General features: G+C 38.7%; 4 protein-coding genes across 4 annotated transcripts; 3 read left to right on the forward strand and 1 right to left on the reverse strand.

The window, feature by feature from the left end:
• LOC131368058 (uncharacterized) lies at positions 1-1,474 on the reverse strand. Its single transcript, XM_058413898.1, has 3 exons — positions 1,362-1,474; positions 898-1,001; positions 1-679 (listed from the first exon to the last, which is right to left on the reverse strand). Exons 1-3 carry the CDS (start codon positions 1,437-1,439, stop codon positions 124-126), a joined length of 738 nt encoding a protein of 245 aa, XP_058269881.1. The 5' UTR covers positions 1,440-1,474; the 3' UTR covers positions 1-123.
• Positions 1,475-7,957: 6,483 nt separating this feature from the next.
• On the forward strand, positions 7,958-9,252 carry cldn8.2 (claudin 8.2). Its single transcript, XM_058414205.1, has one exon. The coding sequence runs from the start codon at positions 8,046-8,048 to the stop codon at positions 8,922-8,924; it is 879 nt and encodes a 292-aa protein (XP_058270188.1). The 5' UTR covers positions 7,958-8,045; the 3' UTR covers positions 8,925-9,252.
• A 2,221-nt stretch (positions 9,253-11,473) lies between these two features.
• Positions 11,474-13,656, forward strand: cldn8.1 (claudin 8.1). The gene has a single exon (XM_058414204.1). The coding sequence runs from the start codon at positions 11,815-11,817 to the stop codon at positions 12,715-12,717; it is 903 nt and encodes a 300-aa protein (XP_058270187.1). The 5' UTR covers positions 11,474-11,814; the 3' UTR covers positions 12,718-13,656.
• Positions 13,657-15,487: 1,831 nt separating this feature from the next.
• Positions 15,488-17,909, forward strand: LOC131367649 (claudin-8-like). The gene has a single exon (XM_058413076.1). The coding sequence runs from the start codon at positions 15,985-15,987 to the stop codon at positions 17,044-17,046; it is 1,062 nt and encodes a 353-aa protein (XP_058269059.1). The 5' UTR covers positions 15,488-15,984; the 3' UTR covers positions 17,047-17,909.
• The last annotated feature ends 228 nt before the right edge of the window (positions 17,910-18,137 follow it).

The following is an 18,137-nucleotide window of genomic DNA, read 5'->3' on the forward strand; positions in this document are numbered from 1 at the left end:
TTAAATGCTTGTGTCTTTATTGATAAATGTAAAATGGGATAGCAAAAGCGATCAGCAGATTTTTTCAGCAGAACAGCAGATTTGTCACATGCATTCTTTTCTATGCAATTTTATTCAATATTCTTAATTGCCTTTGCACCGAGCGATAACTCCATTATTTGTGACGCAATGGACACATCCACTGTTGTTGCAGTGATAAACTGGAATTCTGGTGTCTATCTCAAGTATGTTTTCTTCCCATTCCTTCTTACCAACATCATATTTCCAAATCTGACTGAAAACAAAGGCTTTTGGACCGTTGTGCCTGGTGAACATCTCGAGAGCTGGGATGATGCTGTGGTTTCCATTAGGTGTTGAGCAGGTCTTCACACAGGGGGAGTTCTTGGTGTAGAAAACCGTGCAGCCTTCTTTCTGTTTATTCAGGAGGTTTTGCATGGGTGAAGGATCGGAGTTTCTCAGCAACAGGTACTCAGAGTGGATGTTGTTACCTCTATTACCAAACGGTTTTGGTGTGGCACCAACCAGCTCATTACCAATGTAAATACATTCAGAACTTTTCATGTTGTTCTTCACTTCATTTTCTGGGTCTTGAGAGAGGAAGTTGTTAAGGCTGGCACCTTGAGCACAATATTTATCTGGGACATTAATGCCCAGAGCGTACTGACCACTAAATCCATAGCTAAAAAAAAACCCCAGAGAGAACAATAAGTCTCATTAGTATTGTGCATCACTGAAAAGGTTCTCTAAAGGTTCTTTAAGGATTCATTTTATAATCACACTTCGTTGGTTGCACACAACTTGTTGGTTGCAAAAAATTATTTGGTATTATGGATATTCTCTCATCACTCTGCAAAAATGTTAAGCTAAAATGTATTATCTGTGTGTGGGTGTCCTTACGTTTTCTGAAGGTGATCACTTATTTTCTTGAGATTTTGAACCTCCGCCCCGAAAGCAGGAGAGAGCAGAAAAAGCAGGACAAATCTCAGAGCTCTACAGCACACCTAAACAAAACGCACTCCAAACATTACTGAGTATTCCTTAATTCCTTATTCATTTAATCTGACAAAAATGCATTTTATTATATTAATGAATATGTTTTGACACAATTAGGATTCAAATAATAAAATGCCATTCTATTGTTCTCATTGTTTAGTGTCGTTTGTGTGTATTTTTGGCCTCTTTCATGCAGAATTCTGTGAAATTAATTTGAAATTACTAATATGAAGTTTGAACATGTTTATTGAAATATATAAGCTAGTTGAACATGACAACGTAATCTAGACAGCTAGATATAGAACTGAAGAATAAAAATTATTCTTCAAAAAATAATTTCAAAAATAAAAATCAAACAATCAACTTACATAACCAGCCATCGTGTTGGAAACATGCAGAGGAAACAAGACTGAGGATGTAGACTCGAGAAACTGCTGCTCACACATTTATACTCAGCACCACATCACTCTGGCTATTGTACAGTACCAAAAAAGGGCATGTGCAGGTTTACAGTAAAATTATTATTATTATTATTAATAATAATAATAATAATAATAATAATAATTATTATTATTATTATTATTGTTATTGTTATTGTTATTGTTATTGTTATTGTTATTATTATTATTATTATTATTATTATTATTTATTCATTAATAAATTTATTTATTTATGTTTTTGCATGTTTGACTGTATTAGCGGGTATTAGTGTTTCTATAGTATTTGAGTGAAGTTAATGCAAGAAATCATCCAGTAAGAGCTTCAACCTTTATAATCATTCCCAAAATGCAGCATGGTGGTGGTTGCGTCATGTAGAGAGTCACTGTTGAAATCGTGGTTGCTATCAGCAGTCATTACACTATGCAGTGTTGATTCATTTCCTATAACAGCCTTTATTCTGTTTTTCAACTGTATTAATTTTACTATTTTTATATAACAAAGACAGACACTACTACACATTAACACAGTCTAACATATGTACTATAACACACCCACCCTTACTCACATACACACATACACACACACACACACACACACACACACACAGGTGTATCTACAGTGTTTTGGGAAGTGGTGCATGTTTCTTTTTTTTAGTAATTACCCGAAAGACAGTAACTTTTACTTTTGCTTCCTTTTTTTATGTAACTTTTCTTAGAAAGAACTCTCACTTATCTCTTTGTGTTTTGAATATGAAACTGTGAAAATGAGAACGAGGAAGAACATCCAAACACAAAGGAACATGAAGTGATGACAACAGACACACAAGAAAAAAATACATATTAGAAATGAAATGTGAATTTCACTCGGGTGTGCATGGTCTTGTGGTGCACAGGGGCTGATGGGTAACGTAGTCCTGACAGAACCCTCACCTCTTTCAAGCACCTACTTTGGTCCTGGGCTGCTGGTCAGAGCGACAACCACAGAGAGGCTGAGTTCCATATCAAATAATTGTCCAAATTAATTCACTGAAAATAATAAGTTAAAAAGTGTTAATTGCCATTCTTTAATAAATAAGAATAGAAATCGGAATGGCAATGTTATAGAAACACACACACAAACACGCAAATGTTATTTAAACACTAATACATACTAACAGCATTTAACATACATACAATAACACACACACACACACATATACAAACACGCAAATGTTATTTAAACACTAATACATACTAACAGCATTTAACATACATACAATAACACACACACACACACATATACAAACACGCAAATGTTATTTAAACACTAATACATACTAACAGCATTTAACATACATACAATAACACACACACACACATATACAAACACGCAAATGTTATTTAAACACTAATACATACTAACAGCATCTAACATACATACAATAACACACACACACACACACACATATACAAACACGCAAATGTTATTTAAACACTAATACATACTAACAGCATTTAACATACATACAATAACACACACACACACACACATATACAAACACGCAAATGTTATTTAAACACTAATACATACTAACAGCATTTAACATACATACAATAACACACACACACACACACATATACAAACACGCAAATGTTATTTAAACACTAATACATACTAACAGCATTTAACATACATACAATAACACACACACACACACATATACAAACACGCAAATGTTATTTAAACACTAATACATACTAACAGCATTTAACATACATACAATAACACACACACACACACACATATACAAACACGCAAATGTTATTTAAACACTAATACATACTAACAGCATTTAACATACATACAATAACACACACACACACACGCTGTATTTCATATAGCCGAAAGTAGATTTAGTAAATTTAGTAAAAATAGTTACCTGTATCACAAAAAAATGCTGTTACAGATTATTTCTGCTGGAATGAATGAATGGACTTCTGCATGAACATCACCACGATATCACCACAAACATCTGCCCAAAAACCTACAGGATCTCTCACCTTGGGACTTTTTATTTTTGAGTTATTAAAGTCATAAAGTGGTCAGTCTAGAATCCTCCAGTAGGTGGTGGAGTCTGACGTTTAACATTTAAAACATTTCCACACATCACTCTCTGTGTGTGTGTGTATTGTATGTGTTAGACTGTATTAGTGGGTATTAGTGTTTCTATAGCATGTGTGTGTGTTTGGTTCTGATTGGCCAGGGACAGGAGTTATCTTGTCTAAACTGGTGATCAGCATGAACTTAAAGAAGGACAATTGCTTATCTCAAGAAGTGGAAATAAACTAACTCACATACATAATTAACATACACACAATTAGTCCCAGTAACACACAGGCATAGTAAAACTATAAAAACTCTAATATCCATTAACACACTCCTAACATACACACAACAATACACCTTTATATATGTATAAACACACACACCAACACACAATCTAAAATACTAACTATAAATAATAAGTAGGGGCTTTTTTGCAGTGTATGAGGAAGAGAGCTTTGTGTGTGTGTGTGTGTGTGTCCATGTGTGTGTATGTGTTTACATATGAAACTCAGGCAGTCAGTGACACTGTGGTATTCAGACAGGTTGGACAGGTTTGCGGGTTTCTGTCAACACACACCACACGCTTCCTGTCGTATCCCACTTCATCTCTCAGGCTTTGACACCAACACGACTGTTACCCTGACGTTACACTTCACCATTTATTCAGAATGGGGAAGGTCTTTCCTGAGGGCCTGGGATCCTAAAATGTCTTCACCAGCCCAGCCTGAAGTATGTTACTCCTTTCCCACCAGCACACTTTTCCAATACTTACAATTACTCTATTTCATTAAACATTACACTTTTATCCATTTAGAGTTACATTAACGTAAGTGAGTTCCTCTCCAGCCTTCATCCTTTCACTTTCTTTCTACATCAGTTAGACCAAAAGAACTACAGCTTGTCATTTTTCTGAGAAACAACAAAACACAAAGCCCTCTGATCTGATCTGATCTGATCTGAGAACTTTAAAACTTTACTTCTGGAGACTTTGACATTTGTATGATGTGTTTGTAAGTCATCATTTCTGACGTGGGACTAGAAAAAAAGCAAAGACGACGTCCTCTAAACTCGGAAATACCGACTAGTGAGCAACAGTGAGCTCAGCTCTGGGTGGTATAGATACAAATATAGTTACAGCATATTAAACATAAGTTTTGTTAGCATGTTTTGCTAACACAAGATGAATACCAAGGCATCCATGTTTTTTTTCCCCCCTCAGACCAAAGTTTAATGCATTAGATCACTACAGAGAGAAAATGTACAAGAACCTGTGATTTACTGTGTGAACACAACGGTACTGAAAAGAAATCATCTTTCTGACCAATCAGAACACATTTTCTCGACTCTCCCTGTCACACAGTGTCTACTAACCAGGGAGGGTGGAGTCAGGACAGGCGGAGTAGCACGAAACCTAAAGAACCTCGGGAAGAAAAAACACAGTCCAGCTCACATCTGGGTTGAGACGCTAATACACATTCCTAACATACACACAACAATACACATTCATATATACAGAAATCTACAAAATCACACAGATACACACACACACACACAGAAAACTTTACAAAAACACTAACAAACTAACACGGTTTAATACATATACAGTAGCCTAACTCGAATGCACACAAATAGAGCAATACACACAAACACACTCTAACACACAGTATCAACTCTAAAAAACACTAATATACAAAAACACACACCAAAGCATACTAAGACACACTATAATTAATATACTTACACACACACACACACACACAGAAAAACACTAACACACTAACATGCTCTAAGACACACACACACACACAACACAATAGCCATGAACATTGTTTAAAACGATAAATCAAAACTTGAAAAATCACAATAATAAAAAACACAAACACACACATGAAAAATAATAAAATAAAAAACACACAATAATACACAGTAACAAACACACACCACAATACACAATAACACACTTTGAAACACACATACACAAAACTTAAGCTTGCTTACTCTTCCTGAATCCTACTTGCCCTGTCACACAGTCACAGTCTCTTCTGTATTAAGTGGTTTGTAATTGTTGCTTGTTTTTTGTCGTATTGTTTCTATGTGCTTTGTTTTGTAACTTATTGTTCCTTGTGTCCTTGAGTGTTGAGAAAGGCACCTATAAATAAAATGTATTATTATTAAAACCACACTCACAACATAAGATATTAAGACACACACGATTACTAACGCACACACACACACACACACACACACACAGAGAAATAGAAACACTAACATGGTCTAATATACACATAACACATACACTATACATACATACACTAACATACTAAACACACACTATAAGTAAAATACTAAGACACACAAAACCACACACAACATAATACACTAAGACACATACACACACACACACGTACACACACACACCATAACATACTAAAACACACACATACTATAAGTAAAATACTAAACACACTAAATACACACAAAACGACACACAGCATAAGACACTAAGACACACACACACACACACACACACAGAAATAGAAACACTAACATGGTCTAATATACACATAATAACACATACACTATACATACATACACTAACATACTAAAACACACACTATAAGTAAAACACTAAGACACAAAAAACCACACACAACATAAGACACACACACATACACATACTATAAGTAAAATACTAACACACACAAAACCACACACAACATAAGACACTAAGACACACAAACAAAACCACACACAACATAAGACACTAAGACACACACACAAAACCACACACAACATAAGACACTAAGACACACACACACACACACACTATAAGGAAAATATGAACACACACAAACAAAACCACACACAGCATAAGACACTAACACACACACACACACACACCAGAACATACTAAAACACACACTATAACCAAAATACTAACACACAAAACCACACACAAGATAAGACACTAAGACACACACACACACACAAACAGAACCACACACAACATAAGACACTAAGACACACACACACACACACACAAACAAACAAACAAAACCACACACAACATAAGACACTAAGACACACACACACACAAACAAAACCACTCACAACATAAGACACTAAGACACACACACATACACACACTATAAGTAAAATGCTCACACACACAAAACCACACAAAACATAAGACACTAAGACACACACACACACACCATAACATACTAAAACACACACACACTATAAGGAAAATATGAACACACACACAAACAAAACCACACACAGCATAAGACACTAACACACACACACACACACACACACACACACACCAGAACATACTAAAACACACACTATAACCAAAATACTAACACACAAAACCACACACAAGATAAGACACTAAGACACACACACACACACACAAACAAACAAAACCACACACAACATAAGACACTAAGACACACACACACACACACACACACACAAACAAAACCACACACAACATAAGACACTAAGACACACACACACACACACACACAAACAAAACCACACACAACATAAGACACTAAGACACACACACACACAAACAAAACCACACACAACATAAGACACTAAGACACACACACACACACACACACACAAACAAAACCACACACAACATAAGACACTAAGACACACACACACACACACACACAAACAAAACCACACACAACAAGACACTAAGACACACACACACAAACAAAACCACACACAACAAGACACTAAGACATACACACACACACAACAAGAGAAACATGAAGAATAAAGCTGTATTTGTTGTCATGGTGCTCATGTTCTTTAGGCACGCTGATGGAAGGAGCCTCTAGTGTCAGTGCTTTGTTACACACACTCAGGACAATTTCCAGCTTGTAATTTCCAGGAATTGTTGACAAATTGGTATATGGAAGGATGTGCCTTTCCAGGAAAGCTATTTAATTCTTGGTTATTTACTTAAAACAACACACACCTGAGTGTTTTATTCCTTATCCATCCTCAGGGACCATCATGGTTTTCTTGCATGTGGCTACACACTGCTAGCTTTAGCACTAACTCATGAAGAATCAAACATGCTGCATTTTTATCAAAAGTGTCTTCTTGTCATGCTTTTCTCCAAGCACAAATCCTTGAGAAACTAACACAAATCAACAACATTACAAGTGTATACAGAAATAATTCCCCTGCGTGTATAAATAATAAAAAATAAATCTGTAAAATTAATGTTAAAAATGTTAACAACATTAATAAATTTGTATGTACGTTGTACATTGTATGTATGATTTTGAGTGATCGTCTCTCCTGAAGCTTTGCTCAAACATCAAGAATTGCCAGTTCCCTCCTCTTTCATGCAGATAAACCTGTTGGAGCACATAGCATCCTTTGGGCATGATGTAAATTGTCTTGCTTGACTTGTCAGATCTTCATTTGAGACGCAGATAGAGAAGAAGGAGACTTCACATTCGGCGACTCTTCTGTCCCACTTCTCAGTCACCATGTCCTACACGGCCGGCTCATACGCGGCCAAGACGTACGCGGACAAATCGTACGCCGGCAAGTCGTATGCCGAGAGCGCTTACACGGGCTACGATGATGCGGTCAAGTCGGCATACGAAGAGCAGCTTCTGAAGGAAAAGAAGAAACGTAAAGAGCAGATGCACTGCGAAGTCGTGGCTCTCGTGATTGGATTCATCGGTCTGATCGGTGTCTCGGCCGTCACCGGTCTCCCCATGTGGAAGGTGACGGCGTTCATCCAGGAGAACATCATAGTCATGGAGACGCGCTGGGAAGGTTTATGGATGAACTGTTACCGCCAGGCCAACATCCGCATGCAGTGCAAAGTGTACGACTCGCTGCTCTACCTGCCTGCCGAGCTCCAGGCTGCCCGAGGCCTCATGTGCACCGCTGTGGCTTTGACCACCATCGCCTGTATCGTCTCAACCATCGGGATGAGGTGCACTCGGCTCGTGGATTCGCGGCCCCGTGTCAAACACGTCGTCCTGGTGTGCGGTGGATGTCTATTTATAGGAGGATGTATAGCCACCATCATTCCTGTCTCCTGGACGGCTCACGTCATCATCCGGGATTTTTACAACCCCCTGCTGATTGACGCGCAGCGGCGGGAGCTCGGCGAGGCACTCTACATCGGCTGGGTCAGCTCGGCGGTGTGTTTCATAGCTGGAGTGATACTTCTTTGCCGCCACGCACCGAGAATAGAAGAGAAAGAAGACATTAGCTCTGTGTTGTACCGAGCACAGTACACTCCGTACAACAACAGCTACCAACCCGGATATACCTACCAGCCGGCCTACAACTACCAACCTGCATATGCCTACCAACCGCCGCCTGGTACCTACGTACCGTCCAATTACTAAAGAGTCGAAAAAGTAGGAATGAAATTTTCTATAGCTGTTTAGACATAGACATTCTGAATCTGTTACATTTGATTTTGTTGTCATTGTTTAAATCTTTGTTTTGTATCATATTTTTTATGTAAAAAGATTTTTGTCAATAGACTTGACTTTGCCTAATGGACCCAACTGTAGCAGCGAGCTCTCTGTGATTGTTTTAGTTGAAAAATATTTAGCACTAGTTGTACAAATTAAACAAGATGTCATCCGGGAAGATTAGTCATGTGACCTACTATGGACATTGAACACACACACACACACACACACACACACACACACACTATTAAATAAACCAGCTCTTGTAAGCTCTTGTCAAAGTGCTGTAATAACTTTAAATCTTTGAATAAGTATGTTTGTTTTTATATGTTTCTGTGTTGAAAATAAAATGAGACAGTTACATAAAAATGCTGTATTTAACCTTTTCAAATATTGATTTGAAAGATTTACAAATCACAAAAAATAAATCCAGAAAATCATAATTAATCAAGTGGTTCTGTTGGTCAAACACAATGGCCTTAGGTGTTTAAGTTGACTTTATCCTGATACCACGCTGTAAAAATATTTCCAGCACCACTTCTGGATGAACCTGTTTGTGTGGTTTTGCTGAAAAGGAACACAATTGTTTGCGGCCATCTCGGCCCTGTAGACACACCTGTGACTCAAACATACCTGCGGAAATTTAACCACGGCACCAGACGGAGTCTAGAAATCAATAAACAAATCGGCAAGATGTCAACTGGGAGAAACTGACACGAAAGTGTTTCGGTTGATTTCCTTTATTTGCGCTTAAATTGCACACGAGGAAGGGATTGTATCGAGGGAGGTTGGGATTAAACAAGAGGAACCGAAACTACAGCAATATACCTACACTACATACCTAGCCAGTCTGTTAGGAACCTAACCCAGTATGAAGTCATTATTCGGAATGAATATGTTCTACATGAATACAAAGACAGATGTGAATACTAGGTGTATCATTTTTTCTTTTAAAGAAAGTTGCTACAAGGCATCTGGCTGAGACTAGATGTGCCATCAGGATTGGAATCCCCTGAGATACTATAAAAAATTCACGCAAGTGGAGAGTTTTTACTGTAACATGGATGCAAGTGAAGGGTCAGATATAAACTTTCTCATGGACTGTATTTGATCTTTCAGAAATAGAATTTACACACCATGCTGACTGTAGTGGTATTTCTACTTAACAAAAAAAAACATCTTTTTTCTCTAAACAACACAATATAAACATGTAACAAATTAAAGGAAAAGACAACATGATGCCAAAACATATGAAAAACGTCCATTTTAGTTCCTCTTGTAGTTGTATTCGTGCAAGCGTGTTTACCCAAACATATTTACCACTGGAAAAAAATTTGGAATATTCCACAAGTCACGAGTCAAATATTTAACAATAATTTGCTTTTTCTGTATTTTCTGATAATGACAAGAAGAAGAAATCTCTCATACTCTTGTTTTCATTGGTGTGAAGCAAATAAGCTAACCACCAAGCCACGATGTGGTTTTGAGAAATATTCTTGTTTCAATTTTACAGTTTTTCTAGTAGGTCATCCTGTACTACGTTTGTTTTGATCGATTTCAATTCTCTGTAGTGCATACATTATATATCCCACCACCATTATCAAGTCCAACACCAGGACTAACCAAAAACTGAGATTTAAGAGGATCCAGGTCAAGTTGCGATCGCGGCCTAAAATAAGTCAGTCAAGATCAAGACCAAAAACCATCAAATGGACTGGACTCAAGAATTTCAGCCCTAGACCAGCCCTCCATTAAGCAGTCAGCACTGTTCATTGGTGCATTTTTGACTGTGTGTCTTCTCCAACACCATTCCCTTTTTAAAGCATCCCTTGGTGCCTTGCTGGAGAAAAAAGGTGGCAGATTAATTTGAAAGAGAGTGGAATTTGAGCTAGTTGGCAGTTTTTTGACAGGGCCAGCTTCACATTTTGCAAAAGCTACTGGCTATCATGTACATCTGTCAAGCAAGTCAAGATGCTGTCATTCTGACTTTCTGTTAAAGGAAATACATCAGGTTACAGAACCACATTGCACCTCTCAAGACGTTCCATGGGGACTTTAAGGGCAAACACAGCAGGTCTTCCAGTGAAGCTGGAATTAACGAGTAACCAGAATTTCAATGTTTAACGGTGCAGTCAGCTACAAGTCCACTGCCGATAGGTGTATTTTTTATTATTAAAGAATTCATCAAACTGTTCAACTGATTAAATAATAGCCATTATGAGGCAACTATTCACAGTTGTTAGGAGTTAGGAGAAGGTAGTATTGTGTGAGAGGAATTGAAAAAAATGTATAAAAAGGATCTGCAGACTTTTAGAATCAAACCTTTACACATCCCCCTTTGGTCAATTTGTCTAAAATATTAAAGCCCATAATCTATGTGTTAATATTTGACAACAGCTTCAAAGTATAAGACGTTGCAGAAACAAGGGCTTCAAGGTGAGTCTGTATGTGTTTGTTTTCAGGATCCCCAGGCATCAGAGGTGGTTTTGGCTAGCTGCTTCCTGCCCCTCCCTCACCAGCAGGTGCAAATGAGCTAGGCAGAGAAGGGTAAAATTTCACAGCAACCACCTGGAGATCCCGCCCATCATTACAGAGATGAGGGGGCAGGGAGCAAGTGCACTCATCTCATCCACTGGGACTGCTTCTGCACCTGAATACGGATCTCAGCAAGAGAGAAAGAGACAGAGAGCTGTTTTGTTCCAGGAAGGAGCCTGTTTTTTTCTGTTCCAAAAATGATCTACGATTTGCTCTGTTCAGACTGAACGTTGTCTATCTATCCTCTGGAGCACAAGAAGAGAGCTGAAAGCAGAGAGCTGAGATGGCAGGCCAGCCGATGGAGCTAGTAGCCCTAGTGCTGTCTCTGTTGGGCTTAATAGGTGTCTCGGCCAGCACAGGGATGCCCATGTGGCGCGTGACGGCATTTATTGGCGAGAACATTATTGTGATGGAGACGCGCTACGAGGGCCTGTGGATGAACTGTTACCGACAGGCCAACATACGCATGCAGTGCAAAGTTTATGATTCGCTCCTGGCCCTCACACCTGATCTCCAGGCTGCCCGAGGCCTCATGTGCTGCTCAGTGGCTCTGGCTGGCATTGGCCTGTTGGTGGCCATCACAGGGATGAAATGCACTGCATGTATACAAGGAAACGACCGTGCTAAACGTATGGTTCTTATTGTGGCTGGTTCGTTCATTATCTTTGCCTGCATCTGCTGCATCATTCCTGTCTCCTGGACCGGTAATGTGATCATACGAGATTTCTATAACCCCCTCCTGCTCGATGCCCAGAGAAGAGAGCTTGGCGAGGCACTCTACATTGGGTGGGTTTCTGCGGCACTGCTTTTCGTCGGCGGATGCATCTTTGCATTTTGCAGTGGGTCTAGTGAGAAACGAGCTGAGCAGACTCGCTTCGCTTACAACAGGGATGTGCCGTATGTGGCGTACCAACCTCAACCCCAACCACTGGCATATCAGCCCCGATCTGCAGCCGCCTACAGTTTTGCCTCCAGAGAGCCTTCTATTATCCAGACATCTACTCAGACTTCCAGACAGCAGAGCTTCACCCAGCCATCTAGGCAGCAGAGCTTTATCCAGTCGTCTAGGCAGCAGAGCTTCATCCAGCCGTACAGTCAGCAGAGCTTCATCCAACCGTCCAGTCAGCAGAACTTTATCCAGCCATCCAAACAGCTGTCAGGTCGTAGTGCTGTTGCCTATCTGTGAAATTGACCGGATAAACACGAACTAACAAGAAAATGGGGGATCAGGGGATGTGGTAACCAGATCCAGTCAATATGTGAATGTATATCCTTGTTTACTGCAGCATACCTGGACTAACCTTTCACAGCTTTCTGTGTAAATCTTATGTATGTCAAAGTCTGCATGCTTCAGTTGAGTTATAGATTGTATTTTCTTTAAGCATGTGACCTCCTGAGATTTGTTTTTTGTTGTTTTGTGTGTGTGTTTTTTAATTAACATTGTGTTAGCGCTTTAGAATTATTTTGTGGAGAAACAAAGGATGCTCTTTCTTTTATTCATGTGTTTAGGGATGTGTATAGGGAAGTACACGTCACTTGCATGCAATAATGTTTACTAAACTCTTTGTCGCTTTGTGTGCTCCAGCGTCTTGGTGATCTGTGTGCCCTGAGGCTCCTGTGTGAAATGTAAGCCAATGAGCATACGTTGTCTCAAATTATTTAACCAGACACACCCTTTACATCCACAGAAACCTTACAACTGAAGCAGAACAAGGACAACAAACATCTACTATACCTTTACCTTCGCCTGGTATTGTACTTGTGCACATTTCTCTTTGACCAGAGAACAGGTTTAAAGTCGAAACATGATAACAAAAGAAGGAACATCACATGCAGATAGAGATTTTTTTTTTTTTAGCCCTAAGCGATCTTATCTATCCATTTATTCGTAAATATATCTGATCTGTCTTTGTGTTGTCTAATTATGTGCTTATATATTTCCACTGTATTATTTTGGTGAGATTCACCAAATATGCAAGAAAACAGATGATATTTGGATGTGAGCCATGTCAAGGTATCACATTTAACCTTCACATTGCTTTTGGGGTCCTGGAGACCACTGTTATTTTTTTTCCAAAAATGTTGTTTTATCTGGTGAAAAGTGTATAAATATATTTTAGACCAATTGTGTATGAGTGTATCTGTTTATAACAACTTCATAACGTATAGAAATCATGTAATTATTTAATGCAGTAAAGTCTTAGAGTCTCTCCAGCTCAAGTGGGTGTTAGCACTGAGATTGTTCTCTAACTACATAGTTATTGATTAAATCGAAGGGGGGAAAATAGAGAGAGATGGTTGATTTATTATACTTATTAATCCCAGTAAGGAAGTAAAGGCAAGGTGAAGAGAACCTGAAGACACAGAGAGCAAGCTGACACAAATGGAAGAATTGGAAACAGGGAAATTAGAGGCTTTGCATATTTCAGAGACGAAGCAAATGAGGTATAGGTGGAACTGTCCGTCACTAAACAATGGCTGTTTATGCTCAGGGAATGCCAGTTTATTAAGTACATCTACCATATGGATCATTTTGTAGGTATACGGTTACCTATATGGATGGAAAAGAGTATCGCTAAGCATCACTGGACCTGAGAGGCAAAGGTTTAAATAGATGATGGCATGTATTGAAGGCAGTGTTGCCAGATTGGGCGTGTTCCTGCCTAATTGGGCTCCTTTTGGTCACGTCTAACCGGAAAAAATTGCATTGGGCGGGTTGATAATTTGGGATAGTTTGTAACGCGACTGGCGGGTTTTTATTTTTGACTATAAACAAGATATTTTATTCATTTTCCATTCAAACGAACTTTACAAAAAAAAGAGTATAATATGTAATGTTGACGTTTTATTAATATGGTTCAGTTTAGCAATAAGGTGAGAGTCAGGAGAGTCCTGACTCCTGTCCAATCAGACATTAATTTTGATTGGAGGTTTGTTGTAATCGTTGTACTCGTTAAGCCAATATCACAAAGCTATTAGCAAAGCTGTAAGTGTTTTTATCATCATCATGCCAAAGTATGGAAAATATAGAAAGTATATTCCCATTATATTTTATTATATTACCATATATATCCCATTCCTACCGAAAAAAATGGGAGAGCGACCGGTTATAGTGTACATAGTGTGTTTGTGCGTGTGTGTGTGTTTTGTCTGTAAATAGTTCCCTTTGCACTGACCCATTTGTTTTGGGTTTTCTGTATGTATTTATGTATAGTATGCATTTTGGGCTGGTATTTTTTTAAATGGGCGGATTTTAAGCTGTAATTGGGCTGGAAATCTTCAGTACAATCTGGCAACACTGATTGAAGGTGGTCTTACTTACAAATGCAATTAGTGTAAAATCAGCCAGACTTACATTAAAATAATATTGCCTGATTATGCATAACTTACATTAAAATAATATTACCAGGGCTAAATTTTACTTACATTAAAACAATATCACCATGGTTACACTCACCTTCCATTAAAACAATATCGTCATTGTTACGTTTGACTTACAATGAAATAATATCGCCATGGTTACCTTGACCTTCAACTACATTTGAAATTTAAAAGAGTTTATTATAACCCAAGACTGGATTTATTTCTTCCCCTGAGGTCTTGGCACTTATTATAACCCAAGACTGAATTTATTTCTTCCCCTGAGGTCTTATGCACTTAAAGAATGTAGTACACATGTTTGTCAAACACACACTTCTTCCCTCTAGAGGGAAATATGAGTACATCTGGTACACAATGACAATGTACAGTATATACCAGTAGACGTGTGTCTGGTGTGTGTCCAAGAACGTGTGTGTAGAATGTCACTTTTACTTTTTTGAAGTGAGATTATTATATACATAACCCACATGTGTAAAAACACAACAAACATGCAGTCAGCAAGAACCCTCATCATCCTAAACCAATCACGAAGGGGCAAATGCTTCCCAAAACAGAGAGAGAGAGAGAGAGAGAGAGAGAGAGAGAGAGGGGGTAAACTTTGCATTCATCAGACTGGCCCACTTGCTCCGTTCAACTGTAATGGGTATGAAGAAGACTGTTTAATGTGGGGAGAACATGTAAGAGAACAAAACTAGAAGCACACCACCTTCTTCGGAACCAACAGGAAGGCGCCTCAGAATAATTTCAGAAGGGTTACCTGTTCTGGTTTCTCCTCAGGAGGGATATATGGTTCTCGTGAAGTTTGTTTCAAAAGCAAGAACTGGAAATTACTGGATTTTTAAGTATTCAGGTAATAGATTACTTGACTGTTTATACGCTCTGAAACTTGCCTTGCAATATTTCTCGAGTTGAGGGAGTGACGTTCTGCCTGAACTCACATACAGGCAGCATTGGTCAGCACCTGTGTAAGTTCACTGCCTGCTAATCAGGAAATTTACTAGACCTTGGGTGACCACTGGTTTCTGGACAGTGTGATCTTTTGATATTGGTGAGGTGAGAGTGTGTACAAACAATGGTTGAGGGTGCGTGTGAGCTCATTGGCTTTTGCCTGGGCGTCGTGGGTCTGATCGGGGCTTCAGCTGTCACCGGTCTTCCCATGTGGAAGGTGACAGCTTTCATCCAGGAGAACATCATCGTCATGGAGACGCGCTGGGAAGGTCTGTGGATGAACTGTTACCGCCAGGCCAACATCCGCATGCAGTGCAAAGTGTACGACTCACTGCTTTACCTGCCGCCTGAGCTCCAGGCTGCTCGAGGTCTGATGTGTTGCTCGGTTGCATTGAGCTTTCTGGGATTGGTGGCATCCATGCCAGGCTTGCGTAGCATTTCCTGCTTTTCTGAACAACCACGGATTAAATCTTTGATTATTGCAGTTGCTGGTTCAATGGAGATCATGGCTGCCATTTGTGTCCTCATTCCTGTATCCTGGACAGCTCATACCATCATCCGGGACTTTTACAACCCACTGGTACTCGATGCTCAACGCAGGGAACTTGGTGAAGCTCTTTACATTGGCTGGGTCACTGCATTCATCCTCTGTGCCTCTGGTGTTGTTTTCCTCGCATGCCGGAGCTACCAATCAAACAACAATCCACTTTATCAGTCTGTTTACGCTCCTAATAGATTAAAGACATCACATTTCCAACCCCTTGCTCCAACCCCAAGCTCAATCAGCTCAATTTCCCACCAGCCTCTGCTTCTGAGTCACCACAGCTTTTCTTCTCAGCAGCCGTCTCCGTTGGCATTCAACGTCCCTGCAGCGCCCTCTGGTGGACAAGGTCCACTTTACAATGTTCCTGTGGTTTATCCTGCTAACATGGTGCCTGTTCAACATCATCCATCTCTGTACAGCTCACACGACTCAGGGATAATCACCATACCAATAAATCCTCTCCGTTCAGGCACGGTCTCTACCCACCCGAGTCTTCATTCCGCACCTCCTGCTGCAGGGTATGATGGGAGCTTTGGCACTGCCGTACAGCCCACTGTACCTTTTCAACCAATGTACAGACAAATGAATGCTGGATCACACCAGCTCTCCAGTACACACTCAAGCTCAGGAATATATATATAAACATAAACTTTTACCACAGTACACATTCTTTAGAAATAACTCTGTAAAACATACCACTAAGACTTTAAATTTATTAGGTAACAAACATTAATTAAAAAAAAAAAATCAGTGAATCAATCTATAATCTCTGGGACATATACAGAGTCTTTGACTTCAGTCCAAAGTTTCTCATATAAAGAGTCAGTTTTATGAAGCTGCTCAAGTTAAATTTCTGCGATTTTTCAGAGAAATGATCATCCAGAGGTTAGAACAGAGGTGTCAGAGATGAAGATTTTTAATATTGTCTATTATTTAATTTGCAGGGATTAATGTGATAATAACAACAAGGACAGCAAGCTAAAAAAAAATTGTTTCTTTTTTTCAGTCCATATTTTCTATCTCTAGTTTTTTTTAAAGGAGGCACTAAACATTCCTTTGTTTCCTTCACTGTAATTATCACATGAATCACTGCAAATTTAACGATATGGCTTCCACTCTCAATGTTCAGCATCTTATACATTAGCACTTGATCCAGCACATCTTTTTTTACTATGCACACCAACAGTTCTTTCTACACACACCAGATACTTGACAATAACCAGTGATAATACAGTGATAATAATGTTTTCTAGCTGTTGATGTTAATTGTATTTGTTTTCTTCATTCATCAAAGGATTTTTTTTGTTTTTAGACAAAACATTTCTTTGAATTCATGTCATTGTAGGACATTGTGTTGATGAATGCAGGACAATGCATTTTTTAATTACTGCAGTGTGTATATTATATAAGAGGAAAAGTACTGAGATTCTTTCATTATAGTGATATGATCTACCAATATGTATGTAAATTAAGAGTTAAGATAAGCATTAAAATACTCAAAAAGCTGTGATTGTGTGAATTCAACTCCTGTTTTCTACAAGTCGTCCTTTTTCGTTTCACTCAATCCTGCTCCCAGAAATATTCCAGTGTTTGGAATATGTTATGCACATGTCATATTCTCGACAGGAAGTCCTCTTATTCTTTTTATCTTTCTTTCAGTCACACTGTGATATTCAATCTGAAAGTAAAATAGTTTGAAAAATTATAAATTGAAAGTACATTATTTTTAATTA

The sequence above is a fragment of the Hemibagrus wyckioides genome, linkage group LG17, assembly GCF_019097595.1.
Source record: "Hemibagrus wyckioides isolate EC202008001 linkage group LG17, SWU_Hwy_1.0, whole genome shotgun sequence".
Lineage (NCBI taxonomy): Eukaryota > Metazoa > Chordata > Actinopteri > Siluriformes > Bagridae > Hemibagrus > Hemibagrus wyckioides.